Raw genomic sequence first — 19,486 nt, 5'->3', positions numbered from 1 at the left:
AAAAGTGTACCGTGTGTCGCCCTCTGCTGGTCAGTATGAGAAAGGCTCCCGTTGATGAATTCCGGGAATCCAAAACGAATGTACGAGCCGTTTCTTGAGTTGTATGTAGTGCTGTATATGTTAAATATAAGTTAAAAAAGTAAAAGAGCGCTTTAATTGTATTGTTTTTATTCTAAAACAAAAAAAGAATATATTGCGAGAACCAAAACTACAACGACGTGAATATTCGTTTTGGATTCCCTCAATTTGACCATAAAATCGCAAAAGTGTACCGCATGTCGCCCTCTGCTGGTCAGTATGAGAAAGGCTCCCGTTGATGAATTCCGGGAATCCAAAACGAATGTACGAGCCGTTTCTTGAGTTGTATGTAGTGCTGTATATGTTAAATATAAGTTAAAAAAGTAAAAGAGCGCTTTAATTGTATTGTTTTTATTCTAAAACAAAAAAAGAATATATTGCGAGAACCAAAAATACAACGACGCGAATATTCGTTTTGGATTCCCTCAATTTGACCATAAGATCGCAAAAGTGTACCGTATGTCGCCCTCTGCTGGTCAGTATGAGAAAGGCTCCCGTTGACGTTCACTAAAAAGATTCGTTCTTTTGAACGAGTCGTTCACTCCCGACCCAACACTCGTCTCTTGCGCGTGTGGCGGAAGAGGATATGACGTACTCACCGGTTTAAGTTGTTGGTCCTGCAATTTCACCGTGGTTCGACTGTTTTGCTCCACTTTTTTTTTTGGCCTTTCTTTCAAGAAGTCCAACGACTTTTCTTGAGCGAGGCGGCCGCTGGGAGCAGCAGAAGAAGCAGAAGCATGTCTACTGCGCTGGAAAGCTACATTAACCGTACGCTACCACGAGCTAACTAGCTAGCATGCTCCTTTTCATCTACTGACAGCATGTAGCGCCTTTTTCATAAATGGTTGCGCTTATTTTAGCAGCTAAACCTTTTCATCTGTTCATGTCAAAACGTAGCATTGAGAAGCCTTCCCGGTACAACGTGCTTTTGTCACACCCGGCGTCATCACGCAGCCTCAACGTCATCATCTTCTTCCTTGTGCGTCCAGGTCAAGTAAATTGATGACGTGTGTTTCGCCCCTCAGGTACGGTGGCCATCGTGACGTCAGACGGCAGAATGATTGTGGTGAGTGCAAAGTTGTATGCGCTCTCAGCCCCAACCCACAAGGAGGCTTGAACACGACACAATTAACGTCACGTCTGGTTTAGGGCACGCTGAAGGGCTTCGACCAGACCATCAACTTGATCCTGGACGAGAGTCACGAGCGCGTGTTCAGCTCGGGTCAGGGCGTGGAGCAAGTGGTTCTGGGACTTTACATCGTCCGGGGAGACAACGTGTACGTCAGCGTTAACGCACGTGGGCGCACGCCAGCCACATGCTCACCGTGTTACTTTTGGGCAGGGCCGTGATTGGCGAGATCGACGAGGAGACCGACTCCACGCTGGACCTGGGCAACATCCGGGCCGAGCCTCTCAACTCGGTCGTCCACTGACACCTCCGACGTGTTGTTTTTCTTCTATTTTTGATGGACTTCATGTTCTCTTCCATCACCTTTTATGCTCTCAGTGCTTTAATAAAGTTTGTGAATTTTGGACAAGACGCAAATTGTTTTGAGGACCAATTGCTTCAAAACTAGGTCATTAGAAGCTTTATATTCCTTTTTGAAATTCCTTATTAAATTCACAACTATAGTCGCATTTTATACAATTTATTGTCAATAATTTCTGCCAACATCAAACATTTTCGGACAGTTCATACATAATCTATAAAGATGACTTCTATTTTATTGGTAAGTTGATGAACTAATGACTTTAATTTAGTAAAAATATATAAAAATTAGTTTTACATATATACTACAATTAATTGCAATTTTTCAGCAGACAAGGAAGGGGGCACCGATCAAACTGGAAGCATCACTTCTTGCACCAAACTTTGCTTTTTCCAATCGCCGACCGATCCCAGGACGAGAGCGCTCTGCAGTCGCTCGATCTGGTCTGGACTGGGTGCCGGCTCCTCGTAGTGGACACGCAGCCAGGGAGTGCCTGGGGGGTAATCATAAATGGAGCCTGTCATGAGTCAACAAATGCAATGGAAAAAAAGCCCACCTTTGGTAATTTTCTGGCCAAGGGAGAGCAGTAGCTCCGCCCCCACACTGTGATTGACAGGCTGTCCGGCCTTGGAACGCCCTGCCCCCAACTTATGTACCACTTCCGCTAAAACCAGACCGTCCACGTCCATCAGCACGCCTGCAACACCATCAATAAAATTAAGACCAAAAAATGGATCAATTCATTTTGGCAAAAGCGTTTCTACCATCATGGCTGGCGGTCAAGTCCAGTTGGTGCTTAGCTTTCCTTAGAATGGTGAAGTAATCTGTGTGGGCGGAGCAAAGAGCCCTGGCCGTCTCCTTGGCGACACCTTGAGCCTCCATCATGGCCTGGAACTTGAGCAGAGCGGCACCGCCGCTCACGGCCTGGGAGATCTTGCGTCTGCCTTCCGATTGGTCGGCCGCCAGACCCGTCATGGCCAGCAAGAGGCCGCCTGAGAGCCCACGGGACAGGACAGTTAGCCAGCCAGGGAAACGAGTGGTCCGACTCCGCCCCGCCAATGCGTGTTTACCGAGCGTGGCGACGAGCTCCATGAGGTCTTGTCGTCCGCCCGTCTTGAGCACGTCCAGAGCCTCGATGACTTCCAGGACGTTTCCCACGCTGCGACCGATCACGGCGTCCATGCGGCTCAGCACGGCGCCCGTGCGCATGCCCAGATCGTTGCCCGCGTTCACCTGCAACAGTACGGCGCTGAAGATACCCGTACCTGAGATCCAATGGAATGGAAGCCGGGAGCCTGACCAGGAGCCGCGCCAGCTCCTTGGCGTCGCGCAAGTCTTTGAAGAGCGCCGCCCGGCCGAACTTGACGTCCAGAACCAGCGCCGTCAGCGACTCGGCGCCTTTCTTGGAGATGATGGAGCCTGGCCGGGAGACGAGGCGGGTTATGGCGGACGCGCTTCGGTGCCTGCGGGGGGGGGGGGGCGCTACCTGTGATGAGCGGCAGGCTGTCCACGGTGCCGGTGATGTCGCGCATGGCGTAGAGGATGCGGTCGGCGGGAACCAGCGTCTCCGTCTGGCCCACGATGCAGCAGCCCACGCTGCTTAGGATGACTCGCACCTGACAAACATTCAAAATGGCAAATGTAATGCCAATATGATAACGTTCCAAAATGGTTAAGAATTCAATTGCGGTACCTGCTGTGCCGACTGGTGGATGCTAAATCCGGGAATGGACTCCAGTTTGTCCAGCGTTCCTCCTGTGTGGGCCAGGCCCCGCCCACTGATCATGGGTACCTGGGCAGACGGCATGGTTTGGGAATTTGCCTTGCCTACAAAGCGGCACGAATGGTCAGGGTCACCTTGCAACCGCAGGCGGCGAGCGCGGGCGCCAGCACCAGGCTGACTTTGTCGCCCACGCCGCCCGTGGAGTGCTTGTCCACCAGAAGCCCCGCCCACTCCCTGGGCCATGACATCACTTCCCCCGACAGCATCATCTCCTTGGTCAGCGTGGCCGTCTCGTGCACGTCCATGCCCCGCTGCCAGATGGCCATCAACATGGCGCCTGAAGGAACATCATAAATACTGCCCTAACCCTGAATTGCTCCCTCCCTCCCGGCGGCACCTGGCAGCGCCTTGAATCTCTTCATTTCATTGTAGATCAGTTGACAATCAAGTCATTCTATTTTCTATCTTCAACTCCCGGCCAACAGGGGGCGCAAGCAAATTGCTTAAAAGAGTTGCAATTGAAGGTGGAATGGCAGCCAAAGAATGCAAATGACATTTTCTTTGCCTTTTGTCGTCCAAAAGTGAAGGTTGCACGTCACCTGTCTGGCAGTCCTGGATGCTGCCGCTGGTCAGCGCCTCCACAAAGGCCTTGATGTCGCCTTCACTCAGTTTGGCGCCGTCCCGCTTCTTCTTGATCAGGTCTGGAATGGACAACATGGTCGCCTGGTGTAGGCATAAAATAGTTGTCAAAACAAGCACGTCTATTGTATTTGTATTCATAGTTTTCTTAAAATATGCAATTCAATTCAAAAACATGGAAATTGAAGACAAAGATTGTTCCATTGCATGACTTGCACGAGTACGAAATGTCACTCTTGCGAAAGTCCAAGAGGTGGAAATAATTCTACTTTGTTCATTTGGGCAAACAAGTTTGGCAGCCCGTTTTATCCCATCAATACAATGCGGCCTTGTATTTCAGCACAGACTGACCATGAACATGAGGAACTCAAGCAAAGTCCAAATAGCAACCAGTTTAAAAGAATGTGCAAAAATATGTTGTTTCGAGGGTACAAAGGCTAAAAGTGCCAAAGGGCTACACACAAGTAAAAATGAAACAGAACAATAAGTGTGAAAGTGTGTCTACTTGTGTTCTGTTGTAGAATTACAGTATATGTTGAATCGTTGGTTTAATGGATAAAGTGTGTTAGGGTGGTGGCGCTCACTCTAACTTATTTTGCAAGAACCACGCGGGAGACAAGTAAGTCCTTTTAGACACCTGCAGGTGGAGAGTCCATTCGTCGCTGTGCGTACAGCGATGATCGAATGAGGTCTGACTCAGGCCGCTTGCAGAAGCATTTTTATTGAGAGAAACAGAGTGGGGGTGAGAGTGGACAGGATGGGGTTGAAGCCCCTGGCCTGCTGATCAAAGCATAGCAGGGGGTCTTTTACGACGTTGTGTAAACAAAATAACTTTGATTGCTTCCTCTGCAGCTAGTCAATCAGTTCACAAGATCTTAGCACTTTGTTCTACTACTTTTGTTAAAACAGGACAAGCTAGGTAAATTATTACAGGTTACATTCCAACATAATCATCCGATGGAGATAATCTGTAAACCCTAACAAAGTGAGAAAGGGGTAGGAATCTAAAAAGCTATGCTTCCTCCTACTCCTTTTCGAGCATTCTTTATTGATTTATTTACTTATGTATTATTAATTAATTTCTGTTTGTTGGTTTATTTTTTGTTTGTTTGTTGTATGGACTTATATGTAGCAGTTTAGAGTGTTATTTGTTTTTTCTTTTTGATGTTCGAAATAAAGATATCAATCAATCAATATCAATCAATCAAACATGTCAACAACTTTGCAGTTCTGATCCCGGGCCGAAGCGGAGCAGGCAGAAATGACAGGAAAGAAGAATCGGCGCTCACCTGAGAATGACAACTCTCCCCCTTGACAGCTGAGCGACTATGACGATTTGTGAGCGGCAAATCCCAACCTCCTCACCGAAGGCTTGTCAGTCCGTCGGCCAATGGCAGCAGAGGGGCGTGGTCGAGGCCCACGGACCCGCGCCCGCTTCAAGTTCAATCACGTTTGTATTTTCTAATTGACTCGAATGAGGCTTGAGGTTGTAAATGAGCCTTTAATAGAAACATGACAACATGTTTGGTGTGTGTGTGTGTGTATGTGGGGAAAAAAGAAAAGCGCACAAAGAAACATCAAAGCCTTCCAATAATCGCTCAATCAATCAATTGATGATACATGAGGACTTGATCGCCACCTATTGCTTATTGATGACTGACAGGAGGAGTAACTATTTGGCTACATTTTCTATCTGGAGTCTACACGGGCCCGATGTTTGCTAAACAAACAAACGTGTGTGTCCGTCCCGGTGGGAATTTGCAAAGCGTCAACAAATGTAGCTCACGTTAGCGACGTCTTCAAAATAATGCGAAAAGCTGATCAATACTGCACATCGGGGCATGGCCAATCCACTCATATTGTCATGATAGGCGCTTGGGTGAAAGGAATTTATAACATCAAATTGTGATCAAAATGGAATCGCTTTGAGAAGCCTTAAAGAAAGAAGGTGAGATCCAGATTGATTTGCTGCAATTGGCTTAAGGATGATGAAGTTACTTCCTGTACAGATGGCTTCCAACATGTACTGTAGCACCATGTCCAATCAACACGCACGCGCACACACATTGACAAGTCATCAAGAACTCCAGCGCCACGTCGCCACGGTGACGGCCGCATTGTCAAATCAAAAGTCAAAGTAGAAGAAAAGTCAACACTGGCACACGGTTGCTCGTCAAATCGAGACGAGGATAATGAACCTTACGCAACCTTAGGCGGTCGGGCGCTGGCCCATTTGCCGTTAAAAACCCCGTCCAGCAAATTCCCACATTTAGGTGTGTTTGAAGGGAAGAAAAAAAAAAAAAGGATGGTATACGCAGTTGAGGACTTGATTTAGCCGTCATCTCCCATCTTTCTTTTTTTTTTTCAATTTCTTTTTGCTTTACAGGGACTTTAACGCGGCGCCCGCCATCTGACACCCGACGCCAAAGTGCAGCGTGCATAGAGCTCATTATATGGAGGAATATTCAAAATCAAGACTATAATACTTCAGGAATTAGAATAATTATTGGAGGGAGGGGGGGGTCAAATCAGCTCTTTGATCGCCCGCACAGCGAGCTAACACGTTAGCATAGCATCCATCGGGAGGACGAGTTGATTTGGGACTTACCTGTTGAACATCTTTTCAAAAAGTCCATGGCTGAGATGATCGACTTGATGGATGGCCTCGACGATTGTGCCGGTTCTTTCGGTCACACCCGTCAAGGAAGACAAGTCTGTCGATGGCGGCGATCAAAGAGCTGAGTTGACAAAAAAAGCGAGAGGAGACCTATGGCGGCGGCGGCGGCAGTCAAGTGGCGGAGTCTAAGAGTTGCCTGAGGGCCCGCTCGATGTTAATGCGGTGGCCCAGCCGCGTGACGCCCAGCTCCACGTAGTCGTCCTTGGTGAGGGCGGGAAGGTGCGAGCCTTCGATCTCGTGCTCCTGGAAGCGCTGGCGGTGCTCGGCCAGCCCCACGCTCTCCAGCCAGTCGCCCACGTCGTACTTGTTCCACAAGCTGAGCGGGCGCTGCCTCCAGGGTCGCAGCGCCAGCAGGGGGCCGCTGAGGACGGGCGACGGGCACGGCGAGGCGTGCGGGGAAGGCGAAGGCGAGCGGGAACGGGTTCGAGCGCTGGCGCTGCGCATGACGAAGCGCACCTCCTTGGGTTCCGACGGTAGGCTGAGGCTGGACGACTTGAGGATGGTCAGACCGCGGCCCGAGCTCAGGTCCGGGCGCTCCGAGCAGGGCGAGGGCGAGGAGCCCGGCGGCCGATCCGAGGGGGAGGGCGACGGGGAAGGGCTGCGGCGGGTGACGGGGTAGCGGCTGCCCGGACGCACCGTGTAGGTGGTGCCGTATCCTCGCTGGGAGATGGTGTGCAGCTCGCCCAGGCTGGAGAACAACCTGTCCAATCACATGACACCATTAGGGGGTGGGGTGGGGGGACTTTTGCAAAATAAAGTCAAGTCAGACAGCGGCAGCAGGAAGAGAAAGAGCTTTGCCATGGTTTGTCACAGTCAGTTAGCTTTGTGAGGATTGGCTAGCCTTCATTGGCATATCTAGCGGTTAGCAGATGTTAGCGTCGCCGAGCGAAAACAAGAAGTGTTTACCAGAGATAAAAACCTACGATTTGCTCTCTCCACTCGCCACACATCTGCAAAAACACAAACCACACTTAGCGGTACGCGCGCGCAACTCAACCTGTATTCTGCTAGGTGTCAAAGGTGCACACGCACACATACATACCCACGCACGCCCACACACATGCAGCACATAGGTAACGTACCTGGCCCCACCTACAGGCGACCTGCGACCAGGGTCGAGGGGGCTGGGCTCCTCCCCCAGGGAGTGGCTATCTTTGTTGAGGAGGTGGAGCCTATTGGCGAGGTCCAGGCCCGACTCGGCCCTGCCGCTCAGCTCCAGGGCCGAGGCGGAGCCTCCTTGTCCGCCCAGCGCGGCGGGCCGGCCCTCCTCTTCGCCGCCCCCCCACAACTTGGAGCGGCGCTGGAAGAGGTAGCGCGGCTGGCGGGTGGCGGCCGGAGAGGCGGGCGAGGACGGGAGCAGCTCGCTGTCGGACGACTGCTTGAGCAGAGGGTCCCTGAGAGCCGAGCGGCCGCGGCCGACGGGCGAGCGCAGGCGCGGTTTGAGGGCCGAGGAGGGGTGGCCGGCGGCGGGCGGCGAGGAGGGGGAGGGCGGGGCGGGAGGCGAGGCCAAGGTGATAGAGGGAGGCAGCGAGCCGTCGCGAGATTCCTCCTCGTTGTCGCCCGTGTCGCCCTCGCCGCCGCGGCGCGGGCTTACGGCCAGCGGGGACAGCGGGGCGGCGAAACCGGGGGGCGGCGTCACCAGCCCGATCCGACGTAGCTCCTCCCTCGTCTCCTCGTCGCTGGATGACAACAACGCGGGCGGGAGGGTCACCGTATAGGCGCCGCCTTCTTCCTCCGAGCTGCCTACGGTCAGGCTCCGACGCCTGTCGACGGCAGCCGAGTGGCTCTCGTGGGCCAGGTTGGCCAGGGGGACGGGTCTCCAGCGCTCGGGGGTCGGCCCCGCCGGCGAGGTCACTCCGCCCTCCGCCTCGGGACGCTCGACCTGTCCGTCTTGGAAGAGGGGCGGAGTTATGCGCTTGTGGCGAAGCTCGGGGCTGCTCTGAGGGGTGGTGCGCTTGCTTCGCTGCTCAGGGCTGGTCTGCGGGGTGGCGCGCTTGGAGCGGGGCTCGGGGCTGCTCTGCGGGGTGGGGACCGGGGTCCGCTTATGCCGGCCCTCGGGGCTGGCGGCCGGGGTGGGGATCGGGGTGCCCGAGGCCGAGGCGTGTTTGGGTCGCGGCTCGGGACTCGGCGTGCGGGCGGTGAGCGCTCGTTCTCGTGCGGCCAGAGCCAGGGCGAGCGGCGACGAGGGATCTGAGGAGGAGGAGGGAGGGAGGGAGGGAGGTAGGGAGAGGGACACGCGTCGGACTCAGTCGGCCACAATGACATTCATCGACGGGGTTCTTACCCAGAGGCTTGCCGGTAAGCGGGTGCAGGAAGGTGTGCGGGGTCGGCGAGGGCGTGAGGACGGGCGCCGGAGGCGGAAGCTCGCCCAGGTCGTCCATGGAGTGACTCTGGGTCAAGAGAGGGGGCGCCTGGTTGTCGGAGATGGCGCCCTCGACGGAGAGGAAGAGGGAGGAGCGGCGGCCGTGGACGCGAGCGCGCTCCGACAGAACCTGCTGCTGGTACAGCTCGGCCCTGCTGGGGCTGCCCGGTGCGTTGGCCTCCGACTTGGCGTCTTGCTCTTTGAGGCCTGCGCACAAGATGGAGGAAAGCGTGAGCGTCACCCGCGACGACAAACGACCCCGGACGCCAATCTCCTCTTGGCTTTTATCTTCTCTCCGGATCTGGACTTGATCTCGAGACTGGCGCACCTACCTTGCTCCTCCACTGGAAGTTGTTTGAGCAGAGGTGACTTCCTCCTCTGAGGCTTGGCCGGGGGGGCCTGCTGTCCCACGTTGGCGTAAGGATTTTCAATGGGTCGCCCTCGACGGCGTGACAGCGGCGAGTGTCCCAGGGCGACGGCGTGGAGAGACAGCGTGGAAGTGTGCGAGGAGGACACGTGCATGGCGGCGGCGGCCACGTGCATGTCCGGCTGCAGCGGAGGCGGCGTGTCCTGCAGGATGATCATGGAGCGCGCCTTCCTCTGACGCTCGGCGTGGCTCCTGGACGGAGCGTCCGAGAGCTCCTGCAGCCTGGGCTCGGCTCCCGGTTTGAAGCTGGACCGGCTCAGGCCCTCGCCCCGGGCGGGGGGAGGAGGGGGGAGGAAGGAAGGCGGAGGCCCCGAGTCCAGGAGGAAGAGCGGCGAGGGCGGCGGGGGCGGCGCCGTCTGGGGAGGCGGCGGGATGAAGCTGTCGCTCAGAGAGGAGCTGCGAGGGAAGCGACTTTCGTGGATCAGAGCGGAGATGCGGTCATCCTCGGGAGCGCCTGTACGGAGGGTGACAAGTCAATTGCCTTTCCTAACCACCTCCTCTCGGGACTAAAAACGTCTCACCAAAACTTTTGGTTCTGGACATTCCTCGGGGCAGCGCCATGGTGCTCTTCTCCGGGGCGGAGGGCGGGACCAGACCCTGACGCTCAAACAACGACTGCACGCCCCACACAATCAATCCAAAGGCGTATTGGCTCAGATGGGCTCCGGGGCGAACCTTACGTTAATCTCGGCCTGAGTGATTCTCCGGCTGGTGGGCCTCTGCTTCACCGTGGCCGCTCTGAAGTCATCGGCGGGCCGCGAGCGCAGGACCACTTCCTGCGCGTTCCCCGCCAACATCTCGTCCAGTTTCTCTGCAGGACGCACAACAGTGACTTTTTGGGACGGTGAACCGCTTGCACGGGCAACATGGCGGCCGCGTGGAGAAACAACGGCCTTCGCAAAAGCACACCAGTGGAATTATTTCCACACACACAAACAGAAGAACTTTGACCAACACACAACGTGACCTTGACGATAACGACTCACCAAAGCGCCTCCTCCGGGCTGCACGTGGGTTGGAAAAAGTCAACAATTCCATTTTCATATTAACTTTGTGTGTGTGTGTTTGTGCGTACGTGCATGCGTTACCTATGTCCTCCAGGTCAGCAGTCATGGACTTGGACCGCAGAGTCAACGAGGTACTGGGGGCTCGCTTGGGAGGCGGAGGGGCTAGGAGAAAAAAAACCAGCAACTGGTTCGAAATGAACAGGACGCTCAACCCTGGTCTCCGCGCGTGGAAAGCAAACCTTTCTTTCGGATGAGGTTGGTGTCGGACTTGCGGGAAACGGACACGACCTTCATGAGCAGGCGGCTGCCGCCCTGTCGGATGAGCGCCACCACCTGGCGATGGCCGACCTTGACCACGTCGGCGCCGTTCACCTGCGCAGCGTTTGATTTTCATTTTGCTCATTTGCGCCCGCCTCAATAAACGTAGCGAGCGAACCTCGATGAGGAAGTCTCCGGTACGGAGGCCGGCTCTCCAGGCCACGCCGCCTTGGTCCACGGACTCCAGGTACTGCAGGGCGGGGAACGCCGGCGTGGGGGCGAACTCCTCGATGGGGGTCTCGGCTTGCAACGACACAAATGGGGACGGGTGATGCGAGGAGCTCCCCGCCGTAGCCGACAGACAGCCCCGAAACGGGCGGCCCACCCACCTTTGGCTCCCCGCAGGACGAAGCCGAATCCCTCGCTCTCTCTCTTCTGCAGCACGGCCATCTTCTCCTCGATCACGTAGTCGCTGAAAAGCACGCCGTGGAGTCGTGAGCGACGGTCGGACGCTAAAAGCGCCGTTGTCGCTCGGCGACTCTTCACCTGTACGAGGTGTAGTTGTCGTACGAGCCCACCGTGTAGTGTCTGAAAAGTCGCTTGGTGCGGTCCTCCCTCGTCTCTGAAACGCGTCGGCCGTTTTGAACAACGTGGCGGCACAAACACGGCTTTGTCGACATGCCAGAACCATTTACCCAGTCTGGGGTCGTAGTGCCTCATCTGAACTTCTTCGACGCAGTCGGCGGGAAACCAGCCCGTTCTTCCTTTCACGTTCCCTTCCCAGTATCCGCCTTCGCCGATGGACAGAACTGCGGATGCAAAATAAGAACGGTGAGGATGGCGAGGAGGCGGGGAGGGGCTCGTCACAAACTTTGCTGACCTTTCACCCTCTCGCCGCGGTGCAGCTGGATCTCTCCGGACCCCTGGGGCACGTGGGAGCGCGTGGCGATGAAGGTGCGTCCCGGCACGGCGCTGTACAGCCGCTTCTTCCTCAGCTGCGGCGTGAGGGGCGGCGGCGACGACGGCGGGCTGCTCTCCGCGTGACCGCTCGGGCTGGACATGACAAGAAAATGCGATATATTGCAATATTTTGGATCAAATCCTAATTGGTCGGCTCCCTCCCTCCCTCCCTCCCTCACCTGAGGCGGCGCGCGTGTCGCCGTAACGAGTGCGTGTGCGTGTCCAGGTGCGCTTCCAAGCTTTGCAGGGAGGGTCCGGGGGAGGAGGCGGGGCTTTCCAGGGCGTTGTCGCTGACCGAGCGAATCAGAGAGCGCGGCGACGACAGGCCGTTTCCTGCCGGGGACCTGAGGGCTCCCAGCCGGCGCCGCTTGGTGTACGACGGAGACTCTCGGAAGGGAACTGCTCGCGCGCCCGCACGTGCACAGTCTCAGCACTCCAAATTTCATTTGCGCTGAACGGATGACTCAAGTATCTGTGCGCCGCTCACCAACATCCGAAGTTTTGTGGATCTTGATGATTTCGGCCAAGTCGAAATTGCCGGCAATGATGGCGACCTACGCAGACATACATACATTCCTTGAAAGGAAACTCAAACTACTGCTGTGTTTTGTTTGTTCTCATCTGACCTGAAAGGCAGTCTGGTTGTTGTAGTTCTTGATGTCCTTGTTGGCTCCTCGGAAAAGCAATACTCGAGCACAACTGTCCTGCGGGCGGGGACACACCCGTGACGGGCATGTGTCAAACTTCTTACGCGCTTTTGAATGTGGCTTTCACGTCAGACGTTTCGGAGTTGCATTTCAAATGTTGTCCGCTAGAGGGCGCCCCGGTAGCAGTCAGCCTCCTACCTGATTGTAGAGAGCGCAGAGGTGCAGCGCGGTATTTCCCGATGCATTCTGGGAGCTCATGTCAGCCCCGTAGAACAGCAGGTGCTCCAAGTGCTGCACGTTGCCATGGCGACACGCCTAAACATGCACGCACGATTACTAAATCTGTACATATAATTGTCGCCGTGATTGAGCGCACGTGTGCGTGCGTGGGTGGGTGCGTGCGTGCGAGTGCTCGTCACCTGGTGGATTTCCTGCCATCCGTTCTCGTCGGTCATGCCTGTAACCATGACAACCTTTCATCAAAACCTTTTATCAAAAGTCTTTTCTTCGGCCCGACACCGATTCGGCGAGTTTCGAGGAAAGATTTCCGGAAGGCTCCAAAGTTGACATTTGGAGTACCTAGAGTGGCGTGGTCCTGAAGTAGCAGCTCGCAGCAGTAGGGGGCGCCGCCCACCATGGCGGAATGATAGAGGGGAGTCAGACCCCTGCTGTCCTTGTAGTCCGGAGAGGCTCCCAAGTCCAGCAGCGTCTGCAAAGTAGCGCAAAGGTGTCACGCACCAAGGCGGGCCGGCGGCGGCGGCGTTGCGCAACGTCCTCACGGTGAGCGCGGCGCTGTTTCGGCACATGACGGCCCGATGCAGAGCGGTGATTCCGTCCCTGGTACGAAAGTCCAGGTGAGCGCCGCCGCTGCGGAGAACTTTGATCAGCTCGCAGCTCTCCTCCAACTGGACGGCCAGCGTCAGAGGACACTCTGCGACGAGACGTGGCGGCCGTTTACGTCCGGCGTTCGTCCACGTACTGGAAAATTCGGAGGCGACGTTTACACACCGCCGCTGTCGGAGTCGTGGAAGTTTGGATCGAGGCCTTTTTCCAGCCATTTGGAAACCTTCTCCACGTTCTTCTGGTGGACGTGTTCCATGAATCGCTTCAGGTTGGCCTGAGACGGACGGACAAAGGCGTGCGTGGGTCAGCGCGGGGTTCGGGCTCAAGCGTGGTCTCGCTGCAAAATTCTCGGGCCTACTTTGGTGTGCAGCTTGGCCAGCTGCTTGTCGTCTACGTAAGTCTGCGTGTAAATTCTGCGTTTATAACGAAACTGCAAGACAACACGGGAAGCCCACACGGGGTCAACGTTAGTACAATAAACAACGGTCGGCTCCGTCATTCGGGCTGCGCACCTCGAGGTACGGAATGGGCGTGATGGGGGGGAGAGGGTACTCTTTCAAAAGTCGCTCCTCGTCAAGAAACTTGCCAGCTCGGCCGTTGAACGCCGGCTGGAAGAGACCATAGTTCAAAACATCCGACAGAGACTGAGTCAAGGTGACCAGAACCCTCTGCTTACTGGTCCAAACGGGTAACTCTGGGTCCAGCCGCAAACACTTCTGAGAGACGCACACACACAAATGTTAGAAACCTCACTTGCTCACCTTGGCCTCGCCGCCACCGCCTCCTCCTGGTCTGTCCGGCTAGCCAGCACGTGTGTGTGTGTGTGTGTGTTACCGTCTGCTGCAGGTCCGGGATGCCGATGCGGACCACAATGCTGTTTCCAGAGGGCGCGTCCTCCGCGTCGTCGTCCCGGGCGACGGGAGAGCCTGTCGCGTTGCCGTTAGTAACCGCCTGTTGGCGTGGGCGATCATGTTTGGTGTCAGCGGCCGGACTCAGAGGCATGTGGCTGGAAGACAGGAAGTGGCTCCCGGTCACACGGCAGCTAAGACACGCCTCCTCCGCCGCCGCCACACACATCACTCACCGGGCGCCTATGTCGCAGATATTAATATTTGCTAGCTTTGGTCGCTAATGCTTTTAAGCTTCACAGGCCAACTTTGACTTTCAGTTTAGTGTTTTGGTCATGTCGCTCGGCATCATTGGACCACCGCCTTCTGCGTTGCTAATAATGGCTGTGGAATGTGACATCACTTCCTGTTTTTCAACTCCAAGGAAACGGAGTCACGAGAAGAATCCAGGGTCGGACCATTTCCGAGGATAGTTGGTCACGCGACCGCATCGCCGCGTCCGTCACTCGGACAGCACTTCTGGACTTCCCGCGACTCCACTCGCCGTTAACGAAGACGACCCCGAGCAGTCACTTGATAGAGCCCCAAATTGAACGCCCGCCCACCCGCCCGCCCGCTTGCCGGTGAATCGGCGAGGGCGCGAGTGGCGTGTTGTCATGGCAACTGCAACGGCAGGGAATCCTGTGCTAACCTCACTGTGTCACTCTCGGTGCGCTCGCTCGGTCGCTCACTCGCACGCACGCGTTCTTTCGACATGCTCGCTGTTGCTATGGCAACGCGGCTGAACAAATTTTCGCAGTTTGCCGTGGCGAAAACTACATCCTACCTGCTGACTCTGGCTCTTTTTCCGTCCGGCTCTGACACATCTGGGACATCATCAAATGGCGGGCGGGTGGGCGGTCGGGCGCACGCCGTTCGCCCTGGCCATGTGTTTGCGGAGGGATTTTGGGGGAGCAAAGCTTGCAGCTGCTCCGCCAGACAACGTGGCGCTTACTTTCCGAAGGGGGAAGTATGACTCTTACGAATCGTAGCTTGGGGCTCCATAAAATCATTTGTGATCCGTTATGTTCTGTTTTTGGTTGCGTTAACAAAAACTAATTTGTTAGCATTGCACTTTGGGGACAATTTTCTCATTCTTTTATGCATTTGTGGTCCTGTTTACTTGGCGTTAGAATTTGGAGCAATTTTCCTCTGGACCCCAAAATGTTTTGGGAGCCCCCCCCTCCGGAGCAGACAGGAAGCGAGGCGTCCTCCGACTCTCCAGGTGCAAGTGCTTTATTTTGGGCCGCTGACAACACTAGAGTCAGACTCTTGAATAAGTGATGAGGAGCCAGGCGGCCGACTTTCCCGCATTGTCGCTCGCGTACAAGGCCGACGACGCTCCTCAAGTGAATAATCAGAAGCGGCCCGAGAGAGCCAACTCTCGCGTATGATGTCATCCCGCTGGCAGAACAACCGCGGGCTCGGACGTCGCCGATTCGACACTCAAACTCTTCTTTAACCACAACGAGGTGAAAAATAGTGAAGCCAAGAGGCCACAAAGTCACCTACCTTTTGGCAGAACTCCCATCAAACTTTTCAGAAGAGCGATCTGATCCCAAGCCTGCTTCAGGCTTTCGATCTGCTTGCGATGCGCTCGCTTGCGGTCTGGAGGTCCGGGATGCGGTCGAGAGGCCTCAGGTGGACGGCGGCGGGCGCGGAGACTTTCAGACGCTATTGTGGGAGCTGGTCGGCCCATCCTGGAGAGGAAGATGGGGGGAGGCGGGGGCCAGGATGTGGGGGTGGGACAAAAGCGGTGGGTTGGTGGAGGCCATTTTGAGACACAAGCAGTCATATAGTTTGGGATGCTAACTTGGTAGCTAGATGCTAACTTGCCATGAGATCAAAGTCACAAAAGCTCACCTTTTTAGCATTCAACAATTGTGGAAGAAAAACATGACGATGCTACACGAACAAGCTAAATGAATCTCAGCACTCCGCAAAGATCACAACAACTTCCTGTGAGCCACACTTCCTGTTTCCTGCGTGTGTGGGCGAAGGAACGGACGTCAGGAAGGAAAAGGTGAGGAGCTGGAACACTCTGATAAGACGCGCACACACGCACGCACGCACGTTTCGACCATGACTTGCTACACGGTGTGACGTTTAGGAAGTTGGAAGAGAAGATCCCGATGCAGATGTGATCCACATTCACGTCTGGATGTTGCGCGAAATGAAAGTTGAACTTCAAGCAAAACTTTAAAGACACGCCGTCCCGATGCTGATCCCAACCCGACGGGCTCGCGGTCGCGCATCCGTGCGCGTGCTGGAAATGTAGCTCCCCTTGCCCATTACCATGGCAACCCATGGCAGGAGCTGATGAGACCCAATGTTCTCTCCCTCCCTCACACACACACACACACACAATCTTGTCAAGTTTCTCACATCGCTAGCGGCTCAAGCGTGGACGCTTGTTCTCGCAAAAAACCCGGCGGACACGAGACGTTCAATTGTCTCTGAAGACTGCCACGTTACCATGACAACCACGTGATGTGCCAAGGAGAGACACTTCCTGCTTGAAGTGGTCTTTTTTGCCTCCTAGCATGAGCAGCAGATCAGCTCTTAGATAGACCGCGGCCTACACACTCACTGCCGCACTTATGTAACACACACGCGCAGGCACAAGATGATGAGGGGATGCTGGAAAAAAAGAAAAAGTAGGGAGGGGGAAAAAAAAAAAAAAAAAAAGTCAGGGCTAAGAAGACAAGGCAACCAGAAAGGGGAACAGAATTAAATCATGCAACGAGAGGAAGTATGAAGAGGAGGCGAGGAAACCGAGAGTTGGCAAAGGAGGCGGTGAGGAAGTCCAAGCCGATGGAGATGTGAGGAGTCAGGGAGAAGAAGTGGAGGAGTCAAGAGAAGGATGGGGGAGGAGGCAAGGGAAGAGGAGAAGTCAAGAAAAGCAAGCAGATGCGGGAGGAAAGTAGGAACAAGCAAAATGGAAGAATAGGAGCAAATGAGGTCACTGGGAAAGGAGGAGGAGAGTCAAAGGACAAGGAGGTGACAATGGAGATGAGGAGCCAAGAGAAACAAATAGGCGAGGGAAGGAGGGAGGGAGCAAAGGAACGAAAAGGAGAGGAGGTGAAGAAAACGGGGAAGGAGGAGTCCAACAATCAGGCAGGTGACAAATGAAATTGAGGAGGTGACGAAATGAGGTGTTCAAGTAAATTCAGAGGCAGAGGAGCAATGGAGGGAGTGAGGCGCTAGGAAAGGACACAAGCCAAGAGGAAGACAGAGCATTTACAGAAAAGCTGTCCCCTCACAAAAGTGCAATTGGAGAGTTCTACTTGAAGAAACTCCCCCGTTGACAATCATCTTACCTGACGCCAGCTCGACCCTAATGATGGCAGGCCACGCCCACCAGAGACAAGTGAAGGAGACAAGGAAAGCAAGGAGACCCTCGCCCAAAAAAAGTTGCAGACTCAAACTAGCAGCTCTCATAACGCCGACATGATGGCACTCGCGCAAACGCTGGTGAGCGGCGGGAGACTCACCCAGCAGAGCAGCGGCTTCTTCTCCATCCTGATGACTGATAGAGGGGGGAAAAAAAAAAAGAAGAGGAGGAGGAGGAGGAGGATGGAGGAGGAGGATCTGGAGACGAGAAGATGAAGAGGAGAGAGGAAGAAGCAGGAATGAGTGGAAGGCTGGTCGCTTCAGCCCACGCACACACTCTCACTCACTCACACACACACACACACACTCACACACACACACACACGGGCATGCGCACGTTATCTCCCACTCCAATGCGTGGGACTGAAAACACACCTCTCTCTCTCTTTTTTTTTTCTTCCCCTCGCTCGCTGGCTGCCACAGAATCGGGGTGATCGGCGTGGGTGTGGAGGAGCGGCCCCGTTGCCATGACGACGATGCACCGGAACAGCAAGGGAGGGGGGGAAGCCCTCTCCGGCCTATCACAGCTCACCTGGTGCATGATGGGAAATAAAATACTCCAGCTGACTCCATTTGAAATGACTCTTGTGCCGCTACTACCAAAGTACAATGGTGCCTTGAGATGAGAGGCTACTTTGTCACTTTGCCAAAAATAATATGACTCAATCTTCGCTGAAGTAAACACAATAAAAACACTGTGCGTGTGTTTTAGTATATTGTCCACTCAATAAAAAAAATCAACTTAACATTTAACTTTTCTTAGTTGGTCGACTTGCCTGGAGCAACATGGCTGCCGTGGTCAGGATCCCTCCAAGGATATATTTGATCAATTTCTAAAAAAAAAAAGGAAATAAAAAAAAGATTGTTGTACTTTATCCAAAACGCTTTCGCTGTAAAAATAAAACAAGATACTCACGGGCGTCTTGCAGCTGCTGTCTTACAGCGCCCTCTGCTGGATGTTTTCGATAGTCCACATCCTCTTTTCCCCAGTTGAGCCAGTTGCCATGACAACCATGTCAAAGTTATCACACAGAACCCGAAGTCTTTGTAATTTGTCAGTTATCATTATATTAATGATACGAGTAGGAACAAAGTCTTGCCTAAACAAGTTGTGACTATTTGTCTGTCAAAGTGAGTGACAAGAAAGCACATTCAGCTCATTTTCATAACAATTTATTTCATTATAACAAACTCACCAATGATTTAGCAAAATGCCTTCATGAAGCAGCTGTCAACTGAACACAGTCGATTTGTTTTGTTAAAAACAAAAACTTTATGTGCGTCCCTCCAGCAGCAGGTCCACGTAGGCCCCCGCCACCAGACTCTCCTTAGTCACGCCCAACTGCTCCATCAGACCCTCAGCGACCTGCCACCACAAAAAGATGAGCCATGACGAGCAGACCCCCAACACGCCGGTTTAAATAAAAAATAAAAAACAAGCGCACCTGTTGGCCGTCCTCCAGCGTCTGGGCCGGACGCATCACCACCTACAGACAAGTTGGAGGCACGAGTATTTCATTTTTTTTTCAGAAATACAATCAAATCTAGTGAATGAGACCTCCAGTTCCATGTAGTGTCCCAAGCCCTCCACTGAGTCCAGGTGCACCCGCGTTTGACCGATCATGTAGAGACGCCGCTCCTTACGCACTTCCCCTTTCACGCCAAGGGCGTCGGACAGCACAGCCTGGGCACAAACGTGAGGCATAAACGCACACGGAATGCGGAAACACACACAGAAAAAGTGTTTGTACCCTGAGGCCGGGCGGGTCCGAGGTGGGGCTGATGGAGAATCGGGACAGTTTGGGTCCGTCTGTGTCGGGACGCTCGTAGAAAATCAGCTGACCCGAGCCGTCCTTAACGGAAAGCAGCGCAAGACGCTTGTTGACGCGTTTCCTTCAGAGCGACGGCGATGGACGGACCGTGAAGTCTCGCAGTTTGAGTCGTCCTCGGCGGCTGTGAAAGAAGGTGTCGTGCTGCCTGATGACGCTGCCTTCCGATTGGCTGAGCTGGGACGCCATCTTGGCAAACTGCAGCGGCTGGCTGACTTTGGCCTTGATCTCCACGTTGGACTGCATGTCGCCACTGAGCACGTGCA

General features: G+C 54.4%; 3 protein-coding genes and 1 long non-coding RNA gene across 7 annotated transcripts; 2 read left to right on the top strand and 2 right to left on the bottom strand.

Annotated features, from left to right (window-relative positions):
* The first annotated feature begins 614 nt into the window (after positions 1–614).
* lsm8 (LSM8 homolog, U6 small nuclear RNA associated) lies at positions 615–1,619 on the top strand. Its single transcript, XM_037243761.1, has 4 exons — positions 615–846; positions 1,104–1,144; positions 1,228–1,355; positions 1,421–1,619. Exons 1-4 carry the CDS (start codon positions 816–818, stop codon positions 1,509–1,511), a joined length of 291 nt encoding a protein of 96 aa, XP_037099656.1. The 5' UTR covers positions 615–815; the 3' UTR covers positions 1,512–1,619.
* A 37-nt stretch (positions 1,620–1,656) lies between these two features.
* Positions 1,657–5,310, bottom strand: LOC119117469 (thymidine phosphorylase). The gene is made up of 10 exons (XM_037243755.1): positions 5,220–5,310; positions 3,891–4,020; positions 3,426–3,628; positions 3,262–3,360; positions 3,055–3,184; positions 2,869–2,987; positions 2,639–2,801; positions 2,333–2,560; positions 2,125–2,265; positions 1,657–2,061 (listed from the first exon to the last, which is right to left on the bottom strand). The coding sequence occupies exons 2-10, from the start codon at positions 4,006–4,008 to the stop codon at positions 1,919–1,921; spliced, it is 1,344 nt and encodes a 447-aa protein (XP_037099650.1). The 5' UTR covers positions 4,009–4,020; positions 5,220–5,310; the 3' UTR covers positions 1,657–1,918.
* A 101-nt stretch (positions 5,311–5,411) lies between these two features.
* Positions 5,412–17,818, bottom strand: shank3b (SH3 and multiple ankyrin repeat domains 3b). 4 transcript variants are annotated; one of them, XM_037243740.1, is made up of 29 exons: positions 17,493–17,818; positions 15,511–15,698; positions 13,946–14,117; positions 13,788–13,827; positions 13,624–13,719; positions 13,470–13,541; positions 13,277–13,385; positions 13,048–13,199; positions 12,848–12,977; positions 12,688–12,725; positions 12,467–12,583; positions 12,248–12,325; positions 12,109–12,175; positions 11,801–12,020; positions 11,542–11,714; positions 11,357–11,470; positions 11,208–11,283; positions 11,051–11,133; positions 10,840–10,964; positions 10,643–10,775; positions 10,485–10,565; positions 10,383–10,400; positions 10,077–10,207; positions 9,918–10,011; positions 9,302–9,850; positions 8,892–9,176; positions 7,690–8,797; positions 7,531–7,557; positions 5,412–7,307 (listed from the first exon to the last, which is right to left on the bottom strand). In XM_037243740.1, exons 3-29 carry the CDS (start codon positions 14,080–14,082, stop codon positions 6,719–6,721), a joined length of 4,842 nt encoding a protein of 1,613 aa, XP_037099635.1. In that variant the 5' UTR covers positions 14,083–14,117; positions 15,511–15,698; positions 17,493–17,818; the 3' UTR covers positions 5,412–6,718. The 4 variants fall into 4 exon arrangements, with proteins under 4 accessions (XP_037099635.1, XP_037099633.1, XP_037099636.1 ...); XM_037243738.1 differs by having other exon boundaries at positions 13,624–13,827; XM_037243741.1 differs by lacking the exon at positions 7,531–7,557 and having other exon boundaries at positions 13,624–13,827.
* On the top strand, positions 15,705–18,105 carry LOC119117475. The gene is made up of 2 exons (XR_005096526.1): positions 15,705–16,021; positions 17,815–18,105. It is a non-coding gene; the product is annotated as an uncharacterized LOC119117475 (long non-coding RNA).
* Positions 18,106–19,486: the final 1,381 nt, after the last annotated feature.

Source organism: Syngnathus acus, chromosome 23 (assembly GCF_901709675.1).
Source record: "Syngnathus acus chromosome 23, fSynAcu1.2, whole genome shotgun sequence".
In the NCBI taxonomy this organism is placed as follows: Eukaryota; Metazoa; Chordata; class Actinopteri; order Syngnathiformes; family Syngnathidae; genus Syngnathus; species Syngnathus acus.
Note: the sequence above shows the minus strand (reverse complement) of the source record. Positions and strands in the feature narration are given on the sequence as shown.